This window comes from Lontra canadensis, unplaced genomic scaffold (genome assembly GCF_010015895.1).
Source record: "Lontra canadensis isolate GAN:19392208 unplaced genomic scaffold, GSC_riverotter_1.0 scaffold135, whole genome shotgun sequence".
NCBI classification, from domain to species: Eukaryota; Metazoa; Chordata; class Mammalia; order Carnivora; family Mustelidae; genus Lontra; species Lontra canadensis.
The window spans coordinates 480,922-495,673 of record NW_022631129.1 but is presented as its reverse complement, the minus strand read 5'-3'; the positions used below and the strand labels follow the sequence as shown (position 1 = coordinate 495,673).

General features: G+C 40.1%; 1 protein-coding gene across 9 annotated transcripts in view; it reads right to left on the bottom strand.

Moving 5' to 3' along the window:
* The window catches only part of HERC2 (HECT and RLD domain containing E3 ubiquitin protein ligase 2), a 232,745-nt gene that overhangs the window by 164,736 nt on the left and 53,257 nt on the right, over positions 1–14,752 (bottom strand). For 8 of the 9 annotated variants that reach the window (XR_004380894.1, XM_032843125.1, XM_032843126.1 and 5 more), the window contains exons 6-14: positions 11,991–12,091; positions 11,335–11,491; positions 9,330–9,440; positions 8,418–8,589; positions 6,496–6,669; positions 4,525–4,713; positions 3,776–3,927; positions 1,221–1,378; positions 1,018–1,131 (exon numbers count right to left, since the gene is read on the bottom strand). Coding sequence is in view for 8 of the 9 variants with exons in the window: in XM_032843125.1 (XP_032699016.1) it covers positions 1,018–1,131; positions 1,221–1,378; positions 3,776–3,927; positions 4,525–4,713; positions 6,496–6,669; positions 8,418–8,589; positions 9,330–9,440; positions 11,335–11,491; positions 11,991–12,091 (1,328 nt within the window). In the remaining variant the exon portion in view is untranslated. Of the gene's footprint in view, positions 1–1,017; positions 1,132–1,220; positions 1,379–3,775; positions 3,928–4,524; positions 4,714–6,495; positions 6,670–8,417; positions 8,590–9,329; positions 9,441–11,334; positions 11,492–11,990; positions 12,094–14,752 lie in introns of all 9 variants that reach the window. The other variant, XM_032843124.1, reaches the window with a different exon arrangement.

Here is a 14,752-nt window from a genome sequence, read left to right as displayed (position 1 = left end):
GACTCTTAACTATAGGAAACAAACTGAAGTTTGCTGGAGGGGAGGTAGGTGGGGGAATGGAGTAATTGGTGATGGGCATTAAGGAGGGTACTGGATGTAATGAGCTCTGAGTGTTATATGCAACTGATGAATCACTAAATTCAATCTCTGAAATGAGTAAATAAATAAATATTTTTTAAAAAGAAGTAATCCCCAGAAGTAAGTCAATTCCCAATCTGACATTCAACTTCTGCAGCAGGGCAGAGAGAGAAGTTCCCCAGCTGATTCTGAAAAACCCCCACAATACTAACAAATAAATAGTTTTAAAATTCAGTAAGATTCTAACCAACAAAACTAGTAAATGTACCCTCAAAGGAAAAGCAAAATGAGTATAATCTCAGTAATAAACACAAATATAAAAGTGAAATTAAAAATAAGCCAACAATGTAACATCATACTAGAATCCACACAGACTAAGCAGGACTTACCACAGCAAATCAAAGGTAGCTGAACATTAGGAAATATAATAATAATAACCAGAAACAATCCAGAATGTCAATTATTCCACTGTAACTCTCATTTTTTTATTAAAAAATAAAATGCAAAATGGGAAGGATATAGCCATTAACTAGCTGAGTGCGGGCAACAGATGTTAAAAGTCCTGTAACTACTTGGAGTGCCTGGGTGGCTCAGTCGTTAAGCATCTGCCTTCAGCTCAGGTCATGACCCCAGTGTCCTGGGATTGAGCCCCAAATGGGGTTCCCCACTCTGTGAGAAGCGTGCTTCTCCCTCTCCCACTCCCCATGCTTGTGTTCCCCCTCTCACTATGTCTTTCTCCGTCAAATAAATAAATAAAATCTTAAAAAAAAAAAAAAAAAGTCCTGCAACTTCTTAACCTCTGCCATAGACCCAGAGGTGCACATCACTTATGGACAAAAGGGCAGCCATGAAGTGAACTCTACTTCAACGCTCACTCCCTTAAGGAAAGCGGCACTCCTCATCCTGAAGACCAGCCCAGGCAGCATATGCACTGCATACCATTCTCCGTCACCGCCAGGGTTTGAGCATCCCCGCTCCCGCATGCCACATCAATGACCTTCAATCCTTTAAGCCCAGCTACCAGCATTGGGATGGCTTCATCTTCACTGGAGCCTTCAAACAGATAGGACAATCGTTACTGCAAAATCCTCAAGAGAGGCAACCTCCCACTGCAAGCTTGAGCTGGCTCAAGGCAAATGTACCGTGGCCTAGTCGGCCGTAGTTCCCTCGGCCCCAGGTATACAGCTCCCCCTCGGCAGTGATGGCCGCACTATATGTGCTTCCACATGCGATGTGCACCACATGCTTCCCAGCCTGTTTTCCAGAGAAAGCAGATATCACCTTAGGCTCTTCCAAAGGCCTGTGGAGAGAAAGGAAACAAATGTGAATGTCCTTCTACACATGCCCTATTGGTGTTAGCAAAGAAAATAACTATCAGGGTTCCAAGACAGTTTGTCCTTCCAGGCACCTTATGAAATAATTAAGAAACACAGAATTCAAACACCCAACACTTCCGTGATTGAATGTTTACTGGGCACCTAATGCCAAGCATGGCATCCAGCAGGAATATCAAAACAGGTTTGTTAAAGACTCATACAATCAAGTCTCAAGCAGCTTTGTTTAGTCCAAAACAGTGACCCATCCATAGACCACTCAGCAACAGGAACAAAGCAACTACTGACATACCTAACAACTTGGCTGAAGCTCAGGGACTCTGCTAAGTAACAGAGCCAGGAACAAAATACCACATAGTGAGAGAAGGCAGATCAGGAACTGGAAGTAGAGAGCAGGGGTTGATTGCAAAGGGGTCCAAAGAAAGTAGCAGGGGCATTAGAAATGTTTTCTCAGTTGTGGTGGTTCCCCAACTGTATGCATTTGCTGAAACTCATCAAATTGTACTCAAAACAAATGAATTGTAAACCTCATACCGATGGTTAAAATTTACACATTTGTTAAAAAAATGAGGAAGGAATGAAGGAGCAAGGTTTACTAATCACATTCCAATCTATATTTCACAAATGAAAAGTAGGAGGCAGTAAGGATTAATTAGATTGAAGTCTTAGTAGTTGGCTCTTCACTTTCAGAACTAGCAAAATGCCATATATTTATAATCCAGAATATGTGTACTGTTACTGGCAACACACAACTCTACCCTCTCCAAAGACATGGTTTACTAACTTTGTGACCCACTATTCTGCAAAATAAATAAATGCACATGTTTATAAATATAAATAAAATAATACAAATATTAATAAATGCATGGGCACACATAGGCACAGGGAGAGCTGAACAACCCAATCTGATACTTCTCCCTCCTGTTCAGCTCAAGTTTCAATCCCCCAAAGTTTCCTTCCAACTCCTACCATCATCACTGATCTCTTTTCCTTCCCTCAATTTCTCGAACAATGGACAAATATTTTAATTTAGCATCTAGCACTTAATCTCAACTGAGTATTATGTTGTTACTAGTTTTTTTGTACTTTAGTACAAATTACAAATAACATAAAAGAAGAAAAAAACTAATGTCTCCAGCTTGTATCTCCATCATTTCAAGTTCTATGTGTCCCACACATCTAACCCCCTTTAAGAGTCTGAGAATAGGGGCACCTGGGTGGTTCAGGGCGTTAAGGGTGGTTCAGGGCGTTCATGACCTTCGGCTCAGGTCATGATCTCAGGGTCCTGGGATGGAGCCCCTCATCTGGTTCTCTGCTCATCACGGAGCCTGCTTCCCCCTCTCTCTCTTACTGCCTCTCTGCCTACTTGTGATCTCTCTCTGTCAAATAAATAAATAAATAAAATCTTTAAAAAAAAAAAAAGTAAATAAAAATAAAAAAGAGTCTGAAAATAACAATAATTCTAAATTCTATAATTTCCATTCCTTTGTTTCTCACAATCATTTTACCACATTTGTCTGAATCCCTTACAACACTACCAAGTTTGGAATATTTCTCCTGAATACTAATATACAATACACATTGCTCAGCTTTTTTCACAGTCTGAGAATCTACCCAGAGATGTCCACTTCCATCCCACCATAGTGATAAGGGGCTCAGACTCCTCTCAACTCTGCTGTTCATGCTTCTTTCTCCTTTGAAGTAGGGATGCATCTTCAATTTTAATCTAAGGCCAAAGTTTTTCTCTACCAGGCTCCCCACTCAAGCTGGCAACATATTAAATGTTTCCCACCACTCTGTGGCAGCTGTGGGAACTCTCCATTTTTACAACCCTGCACTTAGAACAACCATTTTGTTTTATTCCTGGTCTCTCACAATAATCAAAAGCTTCCACAAATAGGACACTAAGAAATTAGTGAGTTTTGTACCTATGAAAATGGAATGGCTTAAGGAAAGGAGGACCTTATCTGACAGAGATGTGTTTAAGTGTTTGTGAATGAAGAAACAAGTAGTATGGGATTTGCCTTAGGAAACTCCAGTGTGGGGTGTTGATATGTGCAGTTAAAACGGGAATAGCAAAAAAACACCAAAAAACAAAACAAAAAAAAAAACCGGGAATAGCAAAAGCTGGAAGCCATGAATCTGGGAAAGAAGAACAGGAAGGCCAACTGATATCATCCTCTGTGCTCTAGGCAGAACTCCCATAGCATAACCCAGGGACTGAGATATCTTAACAGCCTTTCCACCCTAGCCCTACATGTTAGAGCAGCTGGAAAACGAGCTACAGTTTTCTTTCCCATCCTATTTTGAATACAGCAATTCAAAGGGAAAGCATGTCAATTATAAGAATCAACCATACGTACACAGTATCCCCATGGCCCAGTCGTCCACCATCCCCACAACCCCAGGAGTACACTTCTCCCGTCGCTGCCAAAGCCAAGTAGTGGTGACCATCAGAATGGGCAGCAATCTTTACAATGTTTCTGGAGGCAAGACCCTGGACCAGCTGTGGGGCCTAAAAGGGTAAAAATGGGAAGAAAATTACTAAGCAGTCCAAGGACAATGAAAACAGCATGACTCTTCTCAATTATGCATCTCATTTTAACAAACTCTCCTCGAACTAAAAAACATGAGCTTCTAGAGGCTGCCATCCAATCATCCAGATGCCCTGCCCACTACCAACAGAAGAGTAGGCAGCCTCCAAGTGCTCTGTGACATGATTAGGCTACCTCCACACAAGTGAAATTCACAACTCAAGGTAAAAAGCACCTTCCTTTAACAGGAACATGCTCTATCCCCACAAGGCCCAATTCCCTCATTTGTTACTATCTGGACCCCAAAGTATACTGAGTTTACACATGGAAAATTAGTTTACAAATGGAAATCATGATGGGCAATGCATGTTATTGTAAAGAGCTCCTGATCTTTAACTAAGAAATTCTTCCCCAAATGATCTTAATTATTTAAGATTATTAAGTACAACTAGTAAAACACAATAAAAAGATGTTTCTAAATCTTCAGAAATCAAAATGACTTAAAGACTAGGATTCTGTAGCACCTGTAAGAGAAAAGTGCCCACAAAGGGAAGTGATCTAGGCCCCAGAACACCCACCAGCGTGTCACTGTTGTAGGCCTGAGTGTACACGCGGCCATTCCTGGACAAAATCAGGAAGCGCTTCTCTGCACAGGCAATCTGCGTGACCCCCAGGTTGGCAAGTCCTTCACACTGAATTGGACCGATCACATTGGCATAGTATTTCCATCCTATTAACCCCCATCCTATGACTTCTTGCAATGATCCCTGTAAGATAACAAGATAAGGAAACATTTTCTTTCTAGTGGCAAAAATATTTCTTTCTTCAAGACGAAACCAGAGAGGGAGCCAAACCATAAGAGACTCCTAATCTCAGGAAACAAACTAAGGGTTGCTGGAGGGGAGGGGAGTGGGAAGAATGGGGTGGCTGAGTGATAAACATTGGGGAGGGTATGTGCTATAGTAAGTGCTGTGAATTGTGTAAGACTGACGATTCACAGACCTATACCCCTGAAACAAATAATACATTATATGTTAATAAAAAAAAGTTATATTGCACTTTATAAAAGCAAAAGCAATGAAAACTTCAGGTATCTACATAAAGTGTTTTGAGAAACTAAGAACAAAACAAAACAAAACAAAAGAGTATTTCTTTCTTACTTTAAAAGAAAGAAAAATTTATTCTAAGAGTAACACTGAGGTATCATAGAATAAAAACAAAGCATGTAAAGAAAGCTGATCTAAAACATCAAAATAAGTTATAACATTCCATATTACCTCAGTTAACAGGTAAGATGATGAAGAAACTGAACAGACTATTCTTCCACAGCATTTCATTTTAACAGAAACCACTAAAAGTAATATAAGTAGAACTTAAACATACTTTTAAATGCTTGGACTGTATCAGGTTACCATTTTTGTCATAACAGGAAGAAACCTGAAAGCCTAAGCATGAGGCTGAGAGACAAGTAATCCTAATGTTGGTGTCGGTGAGAAGGATCAAGTTGTATGTGAGCAGTTTTGTGATAATCAGCTAATGTGTCCACCCACATCAAGTACATCACCACCGGTGCATGCATATGCACAAACAGAACAAATGTACAAGGCTAATCATTGCAGCAGTATTTGAGTAGCAAACTTCTGGCAACACAGTGTCCACCAAAAAAATCATGATAGATCCATACACAGAATACTGAGCTGCTTTAAAATAAACAAAGAAGTTCAATTTATTAATAGAGAAAGCTCCTCAGTATATACTGTGTAGTAAAAAAAAAAAGCTACGACAGGCTACACTATTGCTAATACCAGAGATATTAAAAGGATATGTAAGAGACAAGTGAAAAGCAGCAGGTGCTAAACCAGGAAGACGAGGGGAAAGGAAGAAGAATCTAACAGTGTCTTTGCACTTAATTTTGATTTCTGAATCATGTGAATATACTTATTTGGGAAAAAAAAAAGACTCTGAAATCATATATAAATCATGTTAAAAATAAAAAGTTAGAAAGACCTGGATTCAAATCCAGGATTATTCTTCGTGATCCTGGCAAAATTCACTGCCACTACAAATGGCAGTCTTCTCATCAATATAATGGGACAGTATTGGGACGATCAGATGTAACTATGTATGTGAAGTCCTCAGGGGGCCTACACTGGTAGGCTCTTCACACATGTAGATTAGTGCTACCACTGCTCTGAGTATCATCAAGATAGTCCATGGTCTAAGCTCCTAGTGTACAAAAAAGGCACTGGAACCTCCCTGAGGAAGGCAGGCAGTCATGTGGTTGTTTGGATAAAGGAGAGCTCTCTGGGGACACATCTCCTGACAGTGAAACCTGGGACAGTGGATTGGGTCCTAAACCCCTGTGCACATCAGCTTGCTCATCACTCAATCTGACCACTGACAACACTTTAAACTGTATACATGTTTAAAAGCTGTAACCAGCTCCACCCCCAATACCAGAGAAAGTCTCCATATTGGCACAGGGTGAGAATCTAGGAGTGCTCCTAACTGTAGAACATACAAAGAACAAACACTGCTTTCTCACATACCTTATGAGATGTTGGTGAGCTACACAGAGGCGGCATACAGGGAGTAGCCAGGCGGTCTAAATGGGCCATGACAACAACTGCAGTTTGTCTTAAGTCAATGGCAAGCTCATTGTCTTGTGGAAGAGTAAGGTACCTCAGGAAACTCTCGTTGGGGCTCAAAGGACCAGACAAAAGCTACAGAAGAAAAGTAAGCAGACTTCTTAAGAATTGTGGAAAGATTAAAGTAACACAATTAGCCCTTAATCACTCGTTATATTTTGGTAGTCACAGTTATGCATTATCTATAAATCTACTCCTTTTGGCCATTAAATGAGAAGTGTTACTGATGCAGTGACTCTACATATCCACATGTTTACACACTTGCTACAAAACTACACAGAGCAGTGCCTGCACATTTATACATGCATACTCCACACAGGTCAATGACATGGTCTAGTCACCCTGCAGGCTCACCCCTCCAACAGCCCTCAGAATACAGAGCAAGCTTCTTAGGAACACAGCAGTGCACCTCAAACCGGCTTTGCAAACTGAAAACCAAAACCACTTGTTTAAACCTAAATGCCACTTACCCTGGAAAAAAACCTAATGTTACCTGCACATTAAGTAACAAATTTCATTTTTCTAAAGGCAGAATAAACTTACTCCCATTAAAGACTACCAAGTGATAGAAAAATTAACTTTAATGGAATGGCTGCCTTTCCAGGAAAGACCTACAAGATCAAACTTGTACCTCTAAATAGAAACAACCCCAGGAATTCAGACCCAGGAACTAGGCAGGCCCTCCTCTGCCACCAGTCTCACTCTTCTAGGACTAAACACAGTGACGACTTAGGTGACATGCTCCACACAGTGCTCCGCATATAGGAAGGGCCAACAAAGTAAGTCACTATTTTCAATGCTCTTTTTCTAATATATATTTAAAAGTGTGTGTGTCAGGGGCACCTACTGAGTAGTTCAGTTAAGTGTCCAAATCTTGATTTCAGCTCAGGTCATGATCTCAGGGTTGTGAGATCAAGCCCCCCAACTGGGCTCTGCACTCAGTGGGGAGTCTGCTTGAGACTCCCTCTCTCTCTCTGCCCTCCCCCTGGGCACATTTTCTCTCATTAATAAAGAAATAAATCTTAAAAAGGAAAAAAAGTGTGCATGTCAGACATCATTCTGTGCTGAAGTGTAGCTGGCACTTACTGATCTGAGGTCTTCTCCATAAACGGCATATGGAGGAACATGGAGGAAGATGTACCTGACTTCACTAAGCAGGGTCAAAACAAATAAACATTAACCACTAGGCAACTACATGACCTCACAGTAAAGTACATCCTCTGACCCAGACACACTCCATCCCACACAGCTGAGCTTCAAGTCCTCATTCCGCCTCCCTACATTATCAATTCAAGTGACCATAAGGATGTGCTTGACTCACACAATGTTCCTGAAATATTGTCAGAATGTTTACCCTACTAACTCCTTCATGGAGTGAGCATGCCTTCTTTACATCTTCCAGAGCATCTTAAACTCACTCACCATCACAGACAAAGCATAGCCAAACAAGTTTCTAGGCTGCTAGAAACACACAAGCATTAAACCCACAAACACAAAGGGCTCAATGGCTCCAGTTCGGCAGAAAGAAAACTGCATGGTCAAAAAGGAGTAGAGGAATCTCTCTAAAAGTACAAGTTGATAAATGCCAAGAAGTACATTCTTCCTACTAAGTACACACAATCCAGAACACACACACAGAAGCCACACCATCTGAAACTCACCCTACGACATTCCACACCTGTCCCATATCTGACTCACTCTCTCCCCTAGAGACAACTACTGCCAAAGACATGCATTCTGGTCTTACTTATAAAAGTCTAACTCTTTTAGGATAACTGAATCAAAACAGCTATTTAAATGCAAAATCTTGTTATGATACTTACGTGAGTGTCACCCTCTGTATGAGGGGCATCTTTACTGCAGATGATGCTCTGGAATCTTTGCAGCAAAGGGAGAAGGGGGGCGCTGGTGCCCTGGGCAGACCGCTCATTGTCAGTTTCCTGGGTCCCACTGTCCCACAGTTGAAGCAACAACAGGATGGCAGATAACATTTGGCTGAAAGAGAAAATATCTTTAGTCTCTAGCAAAAACAAATTAGCTTTTATTGCCATGGTCTGTCAAAAATAAAAGGCAGGTTAACTAACTAAAATAGAAGAAATACTTTATATTTGAAAAGATACCACTAAAATAATCCCATGAAAACAATTCTTGGCAGTAAAATCACTGAATCAATGTCAAGATTTTAGCACACTTGAAGATATCCACACACAAGATATCCACACTTGAAGAATAAGAAATATAAAATCAGTTAAGAAACTCAAACAAGACTTTTTTCTATGTTAAAGGAAGCTCCACACCCAGCATGGAGCCCAACCCAGGGCTTGAACTTACAACACTGAGCCAAAATTAAGTCTGATGCTTAGACGACTAAGCCACCCAGGCACCCCTCAAACAGCTTTCTAAAGGGAACTTCTAGGACCTTAATTAATGGAATAAAAATCATTTGTGAAAAAAATTAAAAGAAAAAAAAGAACATCTCCTACACTACTAAAAAGTTAAACACATACATAGTTAAACACTACTAAAAAGTTACATACATAAAAAAGGAAATAAAGAAAACCTAAGCATACCCACATCTGAAAGAAGAGGGAGTCCTGGGATATGGTTCTTTGATTATAGAAGACCACCACATGTTTTATACAGTTACAAATGATTTAGTGAAATCCCATAAAATGAAACAGATGTTCAAATAGAGGCATTTCCCTGAAATGTTCTCAGCCTGAGGCACCCCTCACCTAAGAGTGCCTCTCTGCACAGCCAGCTCTAACAGGATGGCCAGGGCCAGGTGCTGGTCCTGCAGGGGGATGGTTCCTGGCCCTTTGGTACCAGGCGTTCCATGAACATCCCTGAAATGAAAGAACAAAGTAACATGAGAGCTTAAAGATAGCATGTATATTTTTAATATTTAAAATCAAGTTTCTGAGACTTACTACTCGAATTTAATAAGAGATTTTAAAGTATATAATTAATTTGTAAAGATATTTTCTTATTAAAAAAAGGATATTTTCTTATTAAAAGAATTAATTCAGATACTATAAGATGACTACCTTAGAAAACATATTCTAGTTTCCATAGCATAAAATTATTTTTATCATTATTCAAGTCATGAGTAGAAAAATGTTTAGATATGTCTCCACTCTCAATGACATGTATGGCTATTAGAATATCCACATTCCTCTATGGAAATGGAGAAATATTAACTTCTAAAACTACCTGGCAAATATAGGCAAAATGTCTATGTTTATTTTTATCTCTGATCAAAGGAATATTTCAAATTTCCCCAATAAAAAATAACAAGTCCTCTTAACCCAAGATAGGAAGGGAGGACCTTCTAACATCGCCATTATGGTTGAATTTTGAAATTACAGTTGACCCTTGAACAAGTCTGAACTGTACTGGTTCATTTATACACAGATTTTTTTCAATACATATGTTGAAAAAATTTTTGGAGATTTGCAATAATTTGAAAAAACTCACAGATGAACCATGTAGCCTAGAAATACCAAAACTTTTAAGAAAAAGGTAGTATAATAAGAGTAGGGGCGCCTGGGTGGCTCAGTGAGTTAAAGCCTCTGCCTTCGGCTCAGGTCATGATCCCGGAGTCCTGGGATCAAGCCCCACATCGGGCTATCTGCTCAGCAGGGAGCCTGCTTCCCTTCCTCTCTCTGCCTGCCTCTCTGCCTACTTGTGATCTCTCTGTCAAATAAATAAATAAATTCTTTAAAAAAAAAAAAAGAATACAGTAAATAACAGATATAAAATATGTGTTAATCCACTGTTCAGGTTACCAGTCAGGCTTCCGATCCACAGTATGCTATTAATTTAGTTTGGGGGAGTCAAATGTTATATGTGGATTTTTACCTGTGTGGAGACTGGTACCCCTAGCCCCCATATTTTTCAAGGATCAACTGTAATTCCAAGCCTATTTTCAGGGCCCCTAGCCTTAAACCTTGTTGAAATGCCCTCATCAGCATGCTAGGGTACTGAACTCACAGCCTATTGGCATAGAGACCAGAGGTGTCCCTGCATACTAGACAGGACACAGCAGTGACCCCTGGCAAAGGAATGAGAAAACACTCACTTTTCCTTTAATTATGTCCTTACTGCTGAATTATGTCTTGAGTACATACATTTTCTTTATTTTTTCAATGTTCCAAGATTCATTGTTTATGCACCACAGCCAGTGCTCCATGCAATACATACCCTCCGCCCGACTTTATATTTAAAAACTCTTAACAAAAATACATAGCACCCAAGACCAGAGGAGTTCATGGCTTTCCTTACCAAAAAATGATTCACATTCAAAAAATTTTTAACACTAACATGAATAGATGCAGGTTTAAACATTTTGATCTTGAGTAGTTGTTTAATCCCACATTGTCCATCAAGACAATACCCCTCACTCAGAATGGTAACATCCACATTCTCACTGAGAGGCCCATAATAGGTGCTCAAACACTTTATGAATGACTAATTTCCAAATCATAAAATATCTGAAAAAAAAACATTACAAGCATCTTTCATTTTCCACCTGATTCAATATGATAGCCTCCTGGGTCTAATTAGAATATCAAAATCAAATCTTTGAAAACCTAAAAACCAAGATCTAGAATCACAGAGCTGAGGATGGCCTGGAAACACATACCACAAACCTTCTGCTCTAAAGAGAAGAAGGTGAGACGAGACTTTGAAGCATGTTAGAACCATTCATGTAGTAAGATATAAAAACAAAAAACTCACCCTGTCACAACAGATCTGAGGAACCTGGTTGCTCTCTCTACTACTTCCAGCCACACAGAAGACACGGTGCTCTCATCGAAGAGTGAAGCCTCAGGCAGGGCTCTCAAGGCATCCAGGGACTCCTGCAACAGCTCGCTGCAGAGATCCGCATCCTCCCCTGGGCACACACATGTATCAGAAGAGGCCATCTACTCCTCAGGCAGCACTGACAAGTAAAGGCCTCCTCACTTTCTCAGAGGGGCCTCCTACTCCATCATGTGAGAGGAAGCCACTGTTCCATTTTCAATCCCTCACTTTCCTCTCAACAAGATACTCCAAGAACTCAGGAGATTAGAACTTAATACAAGTGCCCCAAAGTTCTTTATTTTATGACTCTGCCATGTGCAATCCTAACTTCTTGTTCTAGAAAATAAATCAGCATTGATGTACACTGCAGTGGTTTACCTGGGATGTATGCATATACACGCTTTTTCTTTCTTTTTTTTTTTAAGAGAACAGTCCTAGAAAATCAGACAGACTGAAGCCTCTCATTCTACAAACAAGAAAGATGAGGCACAGAGAGCATACAGGATCAGCCCAAGGGCATGTGGTGGCAGAACTGAGAAGACAATCCAAGTCTCCCGATGTGGGGAACTGAACACTCTGGGCCCACATACCTGACCGCCAGGCCCTGCGTAAGAAGGCAAAGGCAAAGGAGAGAGCTGCTCGGGATCCGACTCTTGCAAGACCTTCCACTCCTTTGCCTGTGGGCCGGGAACTGTGGACAACACACATGGGAGATGTGATAACTGGTCAGTCAGAGGAATGTGCAAATACTAAAAATAAATAACATGGAAGGATGTGTATTAAAAAATGTGATGAATAGATTTCTTTAGACAGCAGAATGACAATGTATGACTTTTAGTTTCATATATTAAAAACTTTTATCAGGGCGCCTGGGTGGCTCAGTGGGTTAAGCCGCTGCCTTCGGCTCGGGTCATGGTCTCAGGGTCCTGGGATCGAGTCCCGCATCAGGCTCTCTGCTGGGCGGGGAACCTGCTTCCCTCTCTCTCTCTCTCTCTGCCTGCCTCTCTGTCTACTTGTGATCACTCTCTGTCAAATCAATAAATAAAATCTTTAAAAAAAATAAAAAAAACTTTTATCAAATGTCCTTTGTAAAGGAAGTTTACTCGTTAAGAAAAAGATATTTAGAAAGAATTTTAAACAACCTGCTGAAATGTTCACAAAATGATCTCTGGGAACTGATATTATGAGTCAGAGAGAGACACATGATAAATAGAAAATAAACTGATAAATACATAAATGGGAGGTTAAAGGTCATGAAGTAAAGAAAAGGCAGTGAGGGGGTTGAGGAACACACAGAGAACAATACGACAAATGCCTGAGACTACACCCAGAGCTATGCAATCTGTATTTGCTTTGGACTCTCTTAGGTCCATATGACCAGATTAGAGACCCATGTATACATCCTATTCTCTTTCACCCCCATCCTGCTGAGCTTATCCTCTCCTGAATTTAGTGCTTATCATTCTCGTTTTTTAAGTTTTTTATTACTTATATTTTTTTTTAAGATTTTATTTATTTATTTGACAGACAGAGATCAAAGTAGGCAGAGAGGCAGGCAGAGAGAGAGGAAGGGAAGCAGGCTCCCTGTTGAGCAGAGAGCCCGATGCGGGACTCGATCCCAGGACCCTGAGATCATGACCTGAGCCGAAGGCAGCGGCTTAACCCACTGAGCCACCCAGGCGCCCCTATTACTTATATTTTAAAGTTAACAAGATATGCTTGTTTAAAGAAGCTATACAAATGGCATACCATAGAAATCATTCTAAGAAAAACTAGAATATAAAAAGTGTACAATATAAAATCAATCATGCCTAGCAAGTAATTTTATTTTCAACTTTACACTGTTGAGTATTTCTACTATATACCATATTCTTCAAACTTACTAAAACTCGCTTTCACTATTGGGCGAAATGCTATTAAAAATGGGTAATGATATGGAATCACTGTCCCAAGATACAACAGCAAGCAAAATTAGCAGTGAAGGACGTGGGGACCCCAGAAAGGCAGCTAGTATGCACATATCTATGAATCCTGAGCTTTAGGAGGGGGGCTCATGAGAAGACACAAAAAACCTTAATGAGTGACTGCCTCTAATAAGGGGACTGAGTGTCTGAGAGATAGGAATAAGGAAATTTAAACTTTATTTCTGAATGAGAAATACAGTGGTCTTTGAAACAGAAAGAACACATGCTGAGTCTATTCAGATGAGGTAGGAGGAGCCCTCACCAGGAGAAAACTGCTTCAGAAGAAACATGGAACTGGGGTTCCCCCTCAGGCAGTTGTAACCTTGGCCCTAGAGAAAGAGCCCAACAGTCCTAAATCTGTACAGTGTAAGAACTGCTATAACTTCAGTAAGTCACTGTCTATTTTACAGATACTCAAGGAAAACAAACAAACAAACATTCAAATAGCTTGGTCCCACACCCATCCACAGCAGTCAACAATCCAACCCACTGCTCCTTGGTAAAACCCATCACTATCCAATTAAGCTGAGAAATGAGGAAAAGAAATCTACAAAAATTTAGAAGATATCACTACACATCTAACAGAATTGCTAAAACAAAGAAGCAACAACACCAAATGCTGACAAGGATGTAAAACAACTAGACCACTGATACATACTGATGAGACTGTAAAACTGTACAGCTACTTTGGAAAGAGTATAGCAATGTCCTACAAACCTAAATGTAAGACATAAGAATTGAACTCCGGGGCATTTATTCCAGAGAAATGAAACAGGTTCACACAAAAACCTGTCTACAAATACTCTCAGCAGCTTTATTCATAATGCTCAACAACTGTTAATAACTGAGATGTCCTTCAATTGACAAATGGCCAAACAAAATGAGGACCATCCATGACACAGAATTCTACTATGCGATGATGATACAGGCAACTACTTGGAAAAATCTCAAGGAGATAATGCTGATTGAAAAAAGCCAAGGTTACATACTAGACATAAAGAATAGATTAGGGGCTGCCAGAGGATAAGGCAGAGGGGAGGGGAAAAGGAGGTAAGTGTGATACAAAAAGAATCCTGGTCCTGTACTCTAACTGCGGCAGTGGTAACAGAAATCCACACCTCTGATAAAATCATATGGAAAGACATGCAAATATGCATGTACACACAAACAGAGGTAAGAACATGTACAACTAAGGAAATCTGAGTGAGAGAGGTAATCTGTATCAAAGTCAATATTGTCATTGTGATAGTATACCACAGTTTTGCAAGTGGCTACCACTGGGGAAAAGTAGATGAAGGGTATAAAGAATCTGCACTATTTCTTACAACTCCATGTGAACCCACAATTATCTCAAAATACATATTTTTTTTAATTTTAGGAATTTGGCT